This window comes from Acinonyx jubatus, chromosome C1 (assembly GCF_027475565.1).
Source record: "Acinonyx jubatus isolate Ajub_Pintada_27869175 chromosome C1, VMU_Ajub_asm_v1.0, whole genome shotgun sequence".
Lineage (NCBI taxonomy): Eukaryota > Metazoa > Chordata > Mammalia > Carnivora > Felidae > Acinonyx > Acinonyx jubatus.
This window is the reverse complement of record NC_069381.1, coordinates 218,093,185-218,108,572: the sequence shown is the minus strand read 5'-3', so window position 1 is coordinate 218,108,572 and position 15,388 is coordinate 218,093,185. Positions and strand designations below refer to the sequence as shown.

The 15,388-nt window shown below is 61.8% G+C and overlaps 1 protein-coding gene across 1 annotated transcript; it reads right to left on the bottom strand.

Moving 5' to 3' along the window:
- Positions 1-9,865: 9,865 nt before the first annotated feature.
- RTP5 (receptor transporter protein 5 (putative)) lies at positions 9,866-14,532 on the bottom strand. The gene is made up of 2 exons (XM_027045258.2): positions 14,290-14,532; positions 9,866-11,681 (listed from the first exon to the last, which is right to left on the bottom strand). Exons 1-2 carry the CDS (start codon positions 14,514-14,516, stop codon positions 10,196-10,198), a joined length of 1,713 nt encoding a protein of 570 aa, XP_026901059.1. The 5' UTR covers positions 14,517-14,532; the 3' UTR covers positions 9,866-10,195.
- Between the last annotated feature and the right edge of the window lie 856 nt (positions 14,533-15,388).

Here is a 15,388-nt window from a genome sequence, read left to right as displayed (position 1 = left end):
TCACTCGCTGATGCTCGCAGAGCCCAGAGCTGCTGAGGGTAACTTTATCTGATGGTAAACTTAGAACGCATTTACTGTCAACGCTAGGGAGCTGGGGTGTCCAGTTAGACCATTGTGGGGTGGAAGAGCCTTTTCACACAGCAGCCCTTGCTGTGAGGCTGTGCGGAACCTTCCAGAACAGCCACACCCTCCTTGCTGTCCGTCACGAGCCCGTTACCCCTCCCACTAACATAGAAGCCAAGGGACACCAGGCAGTTGACCAGCCACGTCTTTGGGGTCCCCACCCCTAATCACCTGGGCAAAGCTGAGCAGGTTCTGACACAGGAGGCATGGGGGGAGGTGAGCTGACCCCAGTCCCAAGGGCCTTTGAGGGGCTCGGGACGGGTGGGGGCAGGGAGGGAGCAGCCACAGCCCCAAGGACCCCCCCCAGGGGCTCAGGACAGGTCTGGTGGGGGGGCAGGTGAGCAGCCCCCAGTGGCTCAGCGTGGGTGGGGTGAGCTTGCGTGTAGAGCGAAGGAGGCGGAGCCACCCACCCTGCAGGCCCCCAGCCGGCCCCTCTGCCTCCAGGCGGGTGGGGAACTGGCTGTGGGAACAGATGGTCTGCACCTTTTTGGGGTGGAGCCTCCCCGCATTCACAGTTATCCCAGCGCCCCGAGCTGAGCTCTGGAGTTCAGTGCTAGCTACTGTACAGAAGTTTCATAGAACAGAAAAGGTTTTAAAACGAAATGCAAGGCTCACACACACCATCCTCTGCCGCTGGCCCCGTGGCCGCGAGGGCGGGTGCCTCCCGACAGGGAGGGGCCCTGCTCCCAGGGGGGTTCCCGAGGCTTGCCTGCCCCCGTCAGGTCCCCACCCCACCCCGCACGCACACCTGCCGTCGTAGGAACAGGCCCCACTCAGAGGGTAGCTGAGCAGGCCCTGGGTTTCTCTGCTCAGGCTGGAGGAGGGGAGGGGGTCCTCAGGCTTCACACTCAGGGTGTTCTCTCCCTCCAGGCGTCGCTGTCCCCACACCAGCCACCAAGCCTACCGTCCCTATATTCATTCCCTCTCCTCTCCCAGCGGTGACGAGTCACGTGGGAGGGGATGGAGGTGTTAGCTAACCTTACTGTGGTGGCTGCATCACATCGTACCCGTGCATCAGATCATCACCGGACACCCTAACTTTACAGGGTGTCCCTCGCCAATGACCCATCCGTCAATGGTGCTAGGGAAGGAGGGAGGCAGGGGGCCAGGTCAGAGGCTGGAGGTGCCCCAGCCCCCAGGGGCACCCGGGAGGCACCAGCCCCCCTGACACCTTGATTTTATTTTCTGCCTTTAATGTTTACTTATGTATTTTGAGAGAGAGAAGAAGAGGGAGACAGACAGAGCAAGCGAGAGTGTAGGGGAGGGGGAGAGAGAGACAGAGACAGAGAGACAGAGAGAGAATCCCAAGCAGATTCCAGCTGTCAGCACAGAGTCCAACGAGGGGCTTGGCCCCACGACCTGAGCTGAAATCAAGAGTCAGACACTCAACGGCCTGAGCCCCAGGACCCAGCTGCAGGGCAGGGGATGGGGGAGGGCAGTCAGGGGGGCCCCTCAACCCGGGGTCTGGACCGGGGTCCACAGCACACACACCTGCTGCAGAGCCGCTCACTTAGACCAGGGGGCCCTGGCCCCTCCCCCTGCACCCACCCCTCCCCCACAGGCTGAACTCCAAGTGCCACCCCCCAGGGGCTGGGGGGGACCGAAGGAGAATGCCTCCCTGACTGGCTTCCAGACCCCACGTCCTTCTCTCTGGTCTCTCTGGAAGACGCCCCGCACTGCCTGCCAGATTGGCTCACTGCCATGGCTCACGGCTCGGGGGTAACAGAATCAGAAGCACATTCAGGAAACCCTTGCGCGCGGAGGGAAGCCTACCATCCGCTGTCCTCTGCAGTGACCCCCCACAGCCCAGCCTCAAAGGGCTTGCCCCTCCCCAACACAAGCGTGGTGAACCGTGCGTTTCTTCCCTACAAACTTCCAAGTGTTCCTTCCCCATTTGAGAGAGAAGACCCAGGCCACGTGTGCTGTGAGCTCAGCCAACCCTCCAGTCGCCCCTGTGTAGACCCCTCCTCTGCCCCCCCACCCGCCCGCAGCCCCACCCCAGGAGGAGGCCTGGCTCGTGCTCAGACCGGGACAAGACAGTGCAAAGGGACAAGACCAGGAGCTTGAACTTCAGCGGGTGGCCCGGGGTCAAGGGTGAGTCTCACTGTCGCGGCGGGGACCGGACCGCTGGGCGAGTTCTCCCGGAACAGGAGCACCAGAGCCCGTGGATTGTGAACACACCTCCACGTGTGACCAGGTCGGTGGGGTGAGAAGTCAGCTCACCACGTGGCCCAAACAGGGGACCAACGACCTAAGTCCAGACCCTCCGGAATGTTCGGGGCGGCGGCAAGACAGACAGTCCTCTTCCACATCCACCAGGGAAGGGCCTGACTTCTTCACCTGCCCCAGTGCCCCACATCTCTGAGTGCCCCACATCTGAGAGTGCCCCACATCTCTGAGGGTCTGTTCATGGAGGATGAGTCCGTTCGAACCCACCAGCGTTCCGCACAGCCCACAGCCCTGCCCCGACACCCTCCCCTGCTCCCGCCACCCCCCCAGGACATGTGTCCCCACCTCCACGGGGTTTCTGCCATCACCCAGGCCTTGCTGCCTGCCGCCGGGGCTCTGAGACCCACACTCAGAATTTTTGCCCAAGAAGGCCGGGCATCGCTGGAAAAGGCAGCCGGGCTGAACCCAGGTCCCCCCAAGCCACAGCCACGGCCCGTGGAGGGAGCACACTGAGGGTGTGTGCGTTCCTGTCCCTGGTGAGCTCTGTCATGGGGGGTGGCGTGGCACTGGGCTCTCACTCCCACGCCCGCTGTTGGCTCTCCCGTCCGGCACTCAGGCGACCTGTGCCCTTGAGCTGCTAGGATGCTCGGAACCTTCCCTCTGGCCATGGCGAGTGACCGCAAACGCCCTCCCACCACAAACAGGTAGAAAACCAGGCAAACACAGGGCGGTTGCTTGCAGGCGCTGGGTGGCAGGCAGAAGCTGACTGTAGGCCACGGGCGGCCTGCCCTAGGGGGTGGGGCCTGGGGAAGCAGGACCCACAGGAAGACGCAGACGCACCTGACTCCACGCCCAGGCCCAGAGCCTGGGGCCCCCGCATCACTGTCCGAGGCTGCCTGCCCTGTGCGCAGGGCAAGCCACCGTGTCCCGGCCCTGCCCAAATGGGGGTCTCCTGGAGGTCACAGTCTGAGGATACCCGAGAAGGCCAGGCCTTAGGAATAAGAAATGTGTCCTGGAGGAAGGGCCACAGACAAAAGGACTCAGAACGGGCCCAAGGGGTGTGGGGCCAGGCCCTTATCCGTGGGGCAACACCCCGTCCCAAGGAGATCACTTCTTCCTCACTGGCCTCGTACCTACCCTGAAGGCCGGCCGTCATGTAACATCATGGAGTGACCTCTCACACAACACGGGCAACAACAGAGCAGAGTGGAGACCAGGAAACTGCAGTGCGCCCACTGGAGCCAGAGAAAGGAACAAGTTAGGGGCAGCCCCCAGATGCCGCCCTCTCCCTCCTGGCCAGGAGGACAGGGTCTTGGGAAAGAGCTCAGTGTCTGAAATGAAAATACGCTGGTGACTCAGGAGCAGGAAAGAGGCAAATGAGCAAGAAAAGAGGGGGAGAGGGGATGGGAGGGGAGGGGAGGGGAGGGAAGGGAGGAGGAGAGGAGAGGGAGAGGAGGAGGGAGAGTAGAGGGGAGGGAGAGGGGAGGGAGAGGGGAGGGGAGGGGAGGGAGAGGGGAGAGGAAGGGAGGGAGAGGGAAAGGAGGAGGAGAGGAGAGGGAGAGGAGGAGGGAGAGGAGAGGGGAGGGAGAGGGGAGGGAGAAGGGAGAGGGGAGAGGAGGGAGGAAGAGGAAGAGGGAGAGTAGAGGGGAAGGAGAGGGGAGGGAGAAGAGAGGAAGGAGGAGAAGGGAGGGAGAGGGGGAGAGGGGAGGGAGGGAGAGAAGAGGGAGGAGGAGGGAGAGGGAGAGGAGGAGGGAGAGTAAAGGGGAGGGGAGGGAGAGGAGAGGAGAGGGGAGGGAGAGGAGAGGGGATGGAGAGGAGAGGAAGGAGGAGAGAGGAAGGAGAGGAAGGAGGAGAGGGGGAGAGGGGAGGGGAGGGAGGGAGGCAGGAAGAGAAGAGAGGGAGAGGAGGAGGGAGAGGAGGAGGGAGAGGAGAGGGGAGGGAAAGGGCAGGGAGAGGGGAGAAGAGAGGGAGAGGGGAGGGGGAGGAAGAGGGGGAGGAAGAGGGGGAGTGGGGAGAGGGGGAAAGGGAGATGGGAGGGAGGGAGAGGGGGAGAGGGGAGGGGAGGGAGGGAGGCAGGAAGAGAAGAGAGGGAGAGGAGGAGGGAGAGGGGAGAGAGGGGGAGAGGGGAGAAGGGAGGGAGGGAGGAGGAGAGGAGAGGGGAGAGGGGAGAGAGGGAAGAAGGGAGGGAATGGCCTGAAGAGGCCGCCGGCTCCCGGGGGCAGTGCCCGGGCAGTGGCTGAGCACCCATCCACGGCGGCCCCCTCGCCATTCTCAGCTCCTGTCTGCGGTGACAGGTCTGTGCCCACAACTCCCAGCCAGCCGCGGCCTCCCAAGGAGCCTGACCTGTGGCGCACACTCTTGAAGCAGAAAGTATGCGATTACGGTTCGAGTGTGTGCGAAAGGGAGCACGGTGGCCAGAAGAGTGTGGGTTCCGTGCTCCTGCTGGGATCTCACACCCGCTGAGGGGCCGACAGCTTGTGGCACGCCACGGGCCCAGTCTTGATCCCCAGAACGACTACTAAAAGCAGAGCACGAAGAGGCATGACTAAGAGGCCAGCAGAGGAAGTAAATTAAGGTGAAATACTAGGGGCGCCTGGGTGGCTCCGTCGGTGGAGCGTCTGACTCTTGCTTTCAGCTCAGGTCATGATCCCCGCGTCACGAGATCGAGCCCTGAGCCAGGCTCTGCGCTGACGGCTCGAGCCTGGAGCCAGCTTCGGATTCTGTCTCCCTCTCTCTGCCCCTCCCCCGCTCACTGGCACACATTCTCTCTTGCTCTCTCTCTCCCTCTCTCTCTAAATGAATAAATAAATAAACATTTTAGAAAATGAAGTGCCAAAAAAATTCTGAAAAAAGGTAGGAGTGGAGGAACCGAGGAAGAAAAAGCAGAACAGATACGAAATAAATCCCAAGACAAGACTGTTACGAAACAAACAAGAAAGGGGATTTCAAGCCAACTGTATGGAAAAGTGCACACAACACAAAGGCAGAAACAAAGACAGAGGTCATCAGACTGAGACGCACGCCAGGACCCAACTCCACTTCAAGCATGAGGACCCAGGCCGCATGTCTCCAGGACAGGGGTGCGCCCGGCCAGCCAGCGTCAGAGAGCTGCGGTGCCCACGTCGGACCATGAGGCATCCCAGGGGAAACGAGGAGTGCCGTGTTGCAACAAAGGAATCAGCCGCCAGGAAGACCTAAAAATCTTAAATCCTGGTGAACCTGATACCCGAGTTTCAAAATGTAACAGGAAACCGGGCAGAACTGAAGGGCGGGGCTCGGACGCTTCAGCAACAGGTAGGGACTTAGAAGCACCGTCGGCCCGGCGGACACGATGCACATTTACAGAACCTTGCACCCAACAATTGCCGAAAACACATCATTGTCGAGTGTGTGAGGCACACTTACCACGGATGTCTGCCACCATGAGTCATGAAGGAGATGCAAACCGAGGCCACACAGAGATGCCACTACCCTTGCGTCGGGTCACAGAGGCGGTGACGGGCCCGGCACCCGCCGGAGGCTCCGAAATAGGGTCAGGAAGAGGGTCCGAGCCGTGGCAGCTGCGGCTAGGTGCGCAGTGTCTGCTGAGGGTGGCCCTTCTTTCTTAAAGAGCTCCGTTCTAACGCTGCTCACCGAAGGAAAATCAGAGAGCTTCTCTTGGTTACGCTAAGGCTGTGCTTGGCGGGACCAGGCCCCTGTCAAAACCTAGCTGAAACTTAGTGGAAACGGCAAGCTTCCCATGGGCAGCAGGGGGGAGTAACGCCCAGGCGGCGGAGGAGAGAGGCCTGGGGATCCAGGAAGCTCAGAGTCAACGTTGGAGGAAAGGACTCGCAGCCATTTTGCTCTGAGGCCCACGGTCAGCGTCCAGTGCCTCCCCGACCCTCGGGGGAGCCCAGAGGTGGCCAGGAGCCCAGGGTGGCCGTCGCTGGAAAAGTCAAAAATCCCGGGCAGGCAGAGAAGTAACAGCTGCAGCAGAGGGGAGGGGGAGGGGGATCACTGGGCCGCCAGGGAGGGATCAGCTGTTTGTCACACACATCGTGTTACCTATAGAATTATTTTGACTTTTACACACCACAGAAAGTCCCACTTTGCTGTGATCTAAGGAAAATGATACTGCAGCCCCGGTGCCACCAGGAAGCAGGGAGAAGAAGCGGCTCCTGAACCCTGCGTTTCTGGGAGTTAGAATGTTTCCTATCACTTTCCTAATAAAAACGGAGGGGGAGGTTCAGGTCACAAGTGGGTAAGTGTGCGTTCTTGTGGGTACCTGGGGACAAGCTCTTCCTGGAGGCAGGCCCACCCCTTCCCTGGTGCTTGAAGGAGGACCTAAGATCTGCCCTGGCTCTGACCCCAAACTCACCCAGCCCCTTTGTGATTACAATGGTAGAACCTTCCAGAATTTTCTGGAAAACAATGCCAGACTACATTTGCTGATAAGAAGGGCTGGACTATAAGATAGATGTGTTTTCTAATCAAAATCAACAAATTGTCCTGACTTTTCAACTCAGAGGAAAGATGATAGAAAAGCATTTCAGATGGGACAGGATTCCAGCTGATAGAGTTTGCAGAGTGGGATCACAGCCACCTGCCAGGGCCTCGGGCAAGGACACCTGGTACCTGCAGGAGGCCAGCCGTGGCAGGGATGTGCCGGGACTGACGGTGCACTGTGGCTGCCCTCAGGGAGAGGGCCTAGGAAAGTACCCATCCACCGCCTGCATCCCAATGCAGGGCATGAACTAATCAGGGTCCGTCTGGTGCAGCCCTGTCACCCCCTGCCCTGCAGGAGGTCTCCTTGAAGCCCCCCTCCACACACACAGGGCCCTTCCTTCTTCCCCCAGCTTGAGAAGCTCACATCGCTGTGCTCAGTCCCTGGCACGCAGGAAGTGTGACTCATTCCTTCACTAGAACATTTACCAAAAATCAGGAAATTGTTCACACTTTGAGACCCCCCCCCCGGCTCTGGCTGAACTAACAGTACTTGCATTTAAAATGTGTCTGCCTTTGGTTCTCTTCGAGATGTTTTAGACATTCAGTGTCTCTATTATTGAGTTCCCAAAAATAGTTATTGCTACATCATACTGAATTAGGCCCAACCTGGTCATTCAGGCTGTACAAGAGACAGGTGTGGAATCAGGTGGAGACTCAAGTACAGGGTCAGGAACAGGCTCAGGTGTGGGCCCAGGTGTGAGCCCAGGTGCGGGTCAGGCATGAGCTCAGGTGCAGACTCAATGTGGGCCCAGGTGTGGGTCAGGCATGAACTCAGGGGCAGACTCAGTGTGGGCCCAGGTGTGGGTCAGGTGTGGGCTCAGGTGCAGTCTCAGGTGCAGACTCAGGTGTAGGCTGTCCTAGATTTGCGTCCCAGGCACGCCTTGGCATTTTAGCCGGTGTCTGTGAGCCTGCAGTCTCCCGTGATTACGAAGGTAAACAGGCGCTCAAAGGAGCTGGTGTGCCCGGATGCGGATGCCCGGATGAGGATCCGTCACAGAGCGAGTGCATTTGCTCTCCGCATTTGCTATCGGTCTTATTAATGAAACTGAATTTTTAATGAGTTAATTATTAATGATTTAATGAAATTTAGCTATTCATAAAGACTAATGTTAATGATGTCGATGATGGATGGAGTTTGCTGGGTTTTAACAAGCCGTCTGATTAAACAGAAATATTTAAACAGCTGCCATCAGTCGCGCCATCGCGGGGCTGCGTGTCCCGCCAGCAGCCACACGGGGGCGCCTCAGGACAGCGCGAGCGGCCAGGCGCTGGAGGCGAGGCCGGAGAAGGGGCGGGGCTGGGGCGAGGGGAGGGGAGGGGAGGGGCTGGAAGAGGGGCAGGCGTCTGGAGAAGAGGAAGGGACTGGGGAGGGGAGGGCTGGGGGCCAGGGGTCGGAGCGGTTTAGGGTGTCAGGGGCTGGAGAAGGGGCCGCGAGCTGGAGGAGGGGGCGGGAATGGAAAGCGCCCAACGCGGCCAACCGGCAGAGGGACCAGGTGGACCCTTACCTCCTGACTCTCACCAGGGCTCCCCCAGTGGGGTGGGTCCGGACTGGCTTCCATCCCTCTATCAATCAGAAGAGACCCCGGTTTCAGATATTAAGCTCCTCCCCAGGGCAGCCCTGGTGAGCAGGGTCCCTGAGCTGAGGGAGGTGTTCCCCAGGGGGTCCTCTGGGAAGGACAGACCCCTCTGGCCAGCCCCTGGTAGGGTTCCCGACCCCCACCCTCGTGGGGCAGGAGGGTCTCCAGCGCCCATCCCAAAGGGACGCTGGTCCTGCCCTGGGACCCCCGCGACTGTGGGCAGAGTGTCCCTCCCTGGAGAGAGTCCAGCGGCAGATCCCACGGTGGACACTGCCACCCCCCAGTCATTTCCAGGGAAGCCAGTGAGCTGGGCAAGGACCCATGTGTGGGGACAGGACATGGGAACCTGCCCATGTCGGACCTCCCTAACAGACTCCCGGGTAGGTGTCCACACCCAGTGTAGATGGGATGCTGGAGGCAGAGGCAGGGGGGTGGGGGGGGTTAGGGTTAGGGTTAGCGGGGGGGGGGGGGGGGGAGGGAGGGGGTGGCAGCTGCCCCAGGACAGAGGGCTGTCACCTGGTGTGGGTCCTGCCCTCCCAGTGAGGCTCTCACCCAGTGTAGACGGGACTTGGAGGGTCTGTGTTTAGGTCTGCCCCGGGTCCCAGTGGCGTCAGGTGAGGGCTCCTGTTCAGGCTGGCTGAGGTCTGCAGACCCTGTGTCCCACACAGGCTTGGCCTTCAGGGCAGGGCGGAACCTTCTGGGTTTGCTGGTATTTGAAGCCTCACCTGCACCTCTTCTCTCCCAGCCAACAACGTAGTCGGTGCAGGAGCACCCCGTCCCCGTGCCTCCCCCAACATGCACCTGTAGGATCCAGGTCAGGCCAGAGGGCAACTGGGCAGAGCCCTGGACGAAGGTTACCATACACTCAGCCCCCCCCCCACAAGGCAAGGCTTCCCCAGACCCTCTCATCTGACCCCCCGCTGCCCAAATCTCAGACCTCGGGGTCCCTGCAGACAACTCCCCACCTCCCTGGGGCCCCGCCTGGAGAAGGGGGGCATGGGGGCCTGACATGGTCATGCCCAACGTCACGCCTCCACCTGGCTGGGAACTGCACAGCCCAATACCCCTGCCCCTTAGAGTGGGCCCTGTGGCCTCTGAAGATGGAAATCCAGAGTGTGGCTGACGGGAGAGTTCTGATTTCTGGCGTGGACGGCCCTTCTCCCACCACAGCAGTGCTGTCACGCACGGGGTCCTGGGGCAGGTCGGGGAGCAGGGAGTTCACCATGGCTCAAGGGGGCTTTTACCTTTTCCCAGAGCGGCAGGAGTGTGGCAAGTGGTCTGCTCCAGGAGGGTCCCGGGGGTCCACACAGGAACACGGCTCGTGCATGGCCCGCGTCCCCGTGCTCAAAGGACAGAGCGCCCCGGCCCAGCACACCCGGCCGGGAGTCCAGAAGCCATCAGGGGAACAAGGGCTGGGCACGACCGGGTCCCTGCAGGGAGGTGCCCGCCACACCTGCCCACCTCCAACCCTTCCGGGTGCTGGCTTCCACTCAGCCCAAGAGCACTGTGGGTTTTTTTCCGTTTAACTTTTATTTTACTGGATTGTAACACTCACACAGACAAGTGCCGGGAGCACGCGTGGGCAGCTTGGAGGACAATCACAGCGTGGACATCCACGAAGCCACGACTCACATCAAGAGACAGAACACACACGGAAGTGGGAAGGGGAGGGGAGGGTAAGGACCAGCTGTCAGAGGACTCAGCTCAGGGAGGGCAGGGAGGGGGGCAGGGGGCCCGGGGGTGCGGACAATGGCGGGGGTCCCGTTGCTCTGCGGCCTGGGCGGCCCTGCTGGAGGGGCGCAGCAGGGACCGGACGGGGGGCGTCGGCCTCACCCTGGCCGTCAGGGGCTAAACTTGTACAGGTACATAATCCACAGGATGCAGACGGCCATGGACACCCAGATCCACACTTCTTCGTAGGGGTCGAAGCAGGGCCTGCAGCAGCCGTCCTCGGGGCACAAGTCCTCCTCCCAGCCGGGCTCGGGGCAGGACCTGCCCAGCCTGGCCCGTGACCGCCTCCTCTTCTGGGACTGGCCACGGGGGGCCAGGCCACCCCTCGGGGAGCCGCTGGCGGTGGAGCTGGGGCCCACACACTTTATGATGTTGAAGACCGAGAAGGGGATGGTGACGGAGCCCTCGCTGATGGTGACGGGTCTGCGGGCGTGGGGCCCCCGCGGGGGCTCCCGGCCAGCGACGGCGGGGCCGTGGCTGCCGCCCCCCTCCTCTTTGCCTCTGGTGACGTCGGCAGAAGCACCCTTGCCTGTGCCTTCGTCAGTAAAGATGAAAGGGAAGGTGACGGAGCCGTTGACGATGGGGAAGGAGTCCTCCTCTATGACAATGTTGGCCAAAGACGAGGGGAAGGTGACGGAGCCCTCTCCGTCATCCGTGAGGCCAACGATGTAGGACACTGGCAACCGGCTGCTCCCCGCAGGGCCCCGGTCGCCCGGGTCGGTGTCGGTGGGGCTGGGGATGGAGCCCCGGCCCTTGAAGATGAAGCCTTTGAGCTGGAAGGGCCTGATGCTGTTGATGAGGAGGCCTCGGCCGTGGAAGATGGGGCTCTTGAAGTTCACCGGGAGCCCTTTGCCCTTGGGCGGGGCCGTGGGCTTGGCAGGCAAGTAGATGGAGCCCCTACCAATGACGAGCGGCCCGCGGGGGTCAGCCGCCGGGAGGGGGCCCCCCCTGGGGCCGACACCGCCCCTGGCATCAGCGCCGGGCCCCCTGTCCCTGCCCGCATCCACAAGGGAGAAAGGAACCGTGACTATGTCATCGTCGCGCTCGAAGAAGTTGCTGCTCTCAGACACGGGGTTCCTGATGAAGTCGGACACGGACAGGGGGATGCTGATAGAGTTGGGGGTGTAGCCCCGGGAGCGGTCGACCACGGGCCCGCTGCCAAGGCTGAGCAGCTGCTTGCCGGCAGCGGCCGAGGCCACGCCATCCCCCCCATACAAGGTGTACCTGCCCTTAATGGAGCCGGGGCTCTGGACCTCGGGCCCCCAGGCCGGGTCTGGGGGCTTCTGGAAGAAGCAGACCCCCAGGTCGCAGGCCTCGCAGCGCTCGCCGAAGCAGATCTCGGGGCACTGGTCCGCGCTGAGGCCCTCCCCGTAGCACTTCTGCAGGATGAACAGAACCAGCTTGTTGAGGAAGAGCCGCACGTTCAGGAGACTCACCTGGCAGGCCCCCTGGGAGCCCGGCGGGCACAGTCGGCAGCGCTGGCCCCAGAGGCGCATCTTCACCAGCCCCAGGCAGCTGGCCGGGTGGAACCACACGTGGAAGAGGATGTGCACGTGCGCCGAGGACCAGCCCCACTGGCAGCGGCCACACTGCAGCCTGAGGAGGACAGAGGGGCCGTGAGCGGCAGGCAGGGCCGAGCGCCCGCGCCCCCTCTGGGAAGGGACAGCGGGCAGGTACACACCCCTGACCTGCAGCCCGCAGTCTGAAAAGCCAAAGGGCAAATTCTTTTCCACCAGTCTGGCGGGAAAACCCGCTCAGGGACGAAGCCCGGCCCGACACCCGTGAGGGGTCACTGCACTGCCTGCTGTGTCCTGCTGCTTTTGTTTTGGGACTCAAGACCCAGGCTTAACAGCCCTGAGGAAATGTCACCAGGAGCCAAGCACCCTGTGAGTACCTGGTGGGGGGGAGCATCGCTGTGGGTACCTGGTGGGGGGAGCACCCATGTAGGTACCTAGTGGGGGGAGCACCCATGTGGGTACCTGGTGGGGGGGAGCATCCCTGTGGGTACCTGGTGGGGGGCTGGGGGAGCACCCTGTGGACACCTGGTAGGGGAGCATCCCTGTGGACACCTGGTGGGGGGAGCACCCCTGTGGATACCTGGTGGGGGTGAGCACCCCTGTGGGTACCTGGTGGGGGTGAGCACCCCTGTGGGTACCTGGTGGGGGGTGAGCACCCCTGTGGGTACCTGGTGGGGGTGAGCACCCCTGTGGGTACCTGGTGGGGGGTGAGCACCCTTGTGGGTACCTGGTGGGGGTGAGCACCCCTGTGGGTACCTGGTGGGGGTGAGCACCCCTGTGGGTACCTGGTGGGGGGTGAGCACCCTTGTGGGTACCTGGTGGGGGTGAGCACCCCTGTGGGTACCTGGTGGGGGTGAGCACCCCTGTGGATACCTGGTGGGGGTGAGCACCCCTGTGGATACCTGGTGGGGGTGAGCACCCCTGTGGGTACCTGGTGGGGGTGAGCACCCCTGTGGGTACCTGGTGGGGGTGAGCACCCCTGTGGGTACCTGGTGGGGGGTGAGCACCCCTGTGGATACCTGGTGGGGGGTGAGCACCCCTGTGGTTACCTGGTGGGAGGGAGCATCCCTGTGGATACCTGGTGGGGAGCAGGGGGAGCACCTCTGTGGGTACATGGTGGGGAGCATTCCTGTGGATACTTGGTGGGGGGCCAGGGGAGCATCACTGTGGACGCCTGGCGGGGGAGCATCCCTGTGGGTACCTGGTGGGTGGAGCATCCTTATGGACACCTGCTGGGGGGAGCACCCTATGGGTACCTATGGGGGGAGTGGAGGGAGCTTCTGCTACGGCTCAGCTGTGCACAGAAACATGGGGAAGCCCTGGAGGGAAGAGCCCCGTCCAAGAGGAGAGGAGGTGACAGGGAAATAAAGTCGGGGCAGGGAGGGATGTCTGGAGAGCTGGGAGGGGCTGGGGGCTCCCAGCAGGACAGTGAGAGAGCCTCTTCGACGGGTCCAATCTGGCTCTAAACACGTGAGCAAGAGAGCCGTGCACCGGCTGTCTGGGGCTGAGGAAGGTGCTGGTCTGGGGTCTCTGTGGCTGCACGCCCCGGGGCCAGGCAGGGGCCCCCTCTCCAGACCCTCAGGTCCTGGACGAGTGACCACACGCGGGCATTCCTCAGACAGTGCGGTCACCGGTGAGGACGGGCTCCATGAGCATCAGCCGGCCAGCAGCACACAGCCACAGGTGGCCAGGGAGCACCCATACCAGTGCCCTGGGAGCCGCACTTCCAACTTCATTTTGGTGGGATCAACACGCGCGCCAAGGGCCACGTGTGGCCAGTGGCTGCTATGTTGCAGAATGTAGGGCTGTGCTGTGTGACCCCGCCACTCACTGGTGTGCCTGCACGAAAGCTGAAAACCAGCTAAACGGTGTTTATGACCCTCAACCACACGTTTCAGGCAGCTTTGTCGCTTGGCTGTGGGACAGTGACGTGTTTCTCCCAACACCTGGGAGAGCCGACAGGCCACCGGACACCTGCCCCCGGGGGCTTTCAGACGCCGTGTCAGAGTGTGGCTTCCCACGGAGTCCCCCTGGTGACCTGTGAGGCCCTCTCCCCCACTGAACCCCATCCCTGCAGGCCTGGCCCATCCCCACTGCTGTCATCATGCTGAGAAGAAGCGGGGTTCATGCAGTGACCCTCACAACACTAGGGTTCCCAACCTGGCCCTGGCCAGACACAGCCCCACCTCAGCCTGTGGCCCCTTCGGTCACAGTCATGACTCAGCTTCCCTGTCTCAGGCCCCTCTGCAGGGCAGGGTGTGACCACCATCACCTGCCCATCCCCCATTAGGCCGTCAGTGCTGCCATGGAAACCGGGAGATGCTGCAGTGACCAAGTAAGCCTCCCACGTGTGGGTGGCCATGTCACCCCACCAGCATCTGCCCCCCCCCCACCGAGTCCACAGGGCCCCGACAGGGGTGGCCAGCACTGCCCAGCTTGCCAGCACTGGGAAGGACAGAACAGGCTGTCCCCCAGCACCCCCACTTCCCAGAAGGGAGGACGCGCTCCGGGCCCACCTACCTGTTGGAGCCAAGAGCAGGCTGGATGCGTGCCCCTCTTCCCTGCCCACAGGGTGCCCGCCGCAGCCGGCCCGGGCCCTGGACTCAGGGCCGACCAAGGGCGGTGCTTCAACAGCTCCTGCCCCTCGCCCCCCAGCACCCCACAGGAAGCCCCCACCCTCAGCGCACCTGGAAAGCCCCCTCAGCCGATACTGAAAACCGCCACTCTCCGTGTGCCCGGAGGCCAGGTTCTCCTCAGGCAGCAGCTCCCAGGTGTCCCGGGGTTTCCTCTTGGCCATCAGCTGGGCCAAGGTGCTGGCCCACACGTCCACCCCGTCCATGCTGGCGCCGGGCTCCGCAGTGCAGTCTGCTGGCTGCACCAGCTCGGGCTCCAAGGAAGCCCTGGGATCCCACATCCTGCACCCTCACCAGCCAATCGCTGTCCTGACAGCCATCCAGTCTCCATGGCAACCGGGTTTGTCTCTGAGGAATGAGAAACAGGCCTTTTTCCTTATCCCCTTGAACATTTTCCATTACGCAAGCAATACGTTTCATTTCAGAAAAAACAAGAAACGGACAGAAAACTGCAGTACAATCGAATCGTACGTGATCACCCTTGTGGCGCTGACATCCGTACGTTTCCACACACGTGCCTGTGTACATTTTTGTACCTGTTTTTCATGAGCAGGAACTCATACTACACATGTTATCGTACAGCGTGGCCTCTTTACTCCACGACATACCGCGGCCGGTGGTCCGTACTCGTCCGTCTGGAAATATCTGACATCTTTCCAGTCCGCAGCCGAGCCCAAGTCTGCGTGCCCCGCCCCCGCCCGTGCTCATTCTTTGCCATCAGAAACAAGGCTGTGAGGAACTTTACGGAACATGTCTCATTGTAAATTTTCCCATGGTTTTTTTTCAAACTTCTTATTGGCTAGAAATGTAAAACGTGTACCTAAAACAATGGCTAAAACATAATGCTTCACAAGTTGTTATAAAGATCTCGCGCGGCACCCCCAAAACTCTCTGGGTGCCCCTCCCCTACAGAGGCTCTACGGGGCGGGGGGGGGGGGACCCCTTGGAGCTCCGCCAGCTGAAATGTTTCTTTCTGCCGCTTTGAGCTTTCTGCAAAAGGAACCCTGCAGGACACATACTGTGCGCGCGTGTCTGGGCCTCTGCCCCAACCTGGGCAAGCCGCTGTTCACGCGCACGTCCCCCAGATGAAGGTCGGACATCCGTCTTCAGCTTTCAGGACCACTGCCTCCGCCCCCGGGGCCAGCGTGCTCCG

Coding starts and splice junctions, on each gene's coding strand:
- RTP5 (XM_027045258.2), bottom strand. CDS start 14,516: ATGTGGGATCCCAGGGCTTCCTTGGAGCCCGAGCTGGTGCAGCCAGCA. Junction 11,682..14,289: donor CGGCTGAGGGGGCTTTCCAG/GTGCGCTGAGGG, acceptor TGTCCTCCTCAG/GCTGCAGTGTGGCCGCTGCC.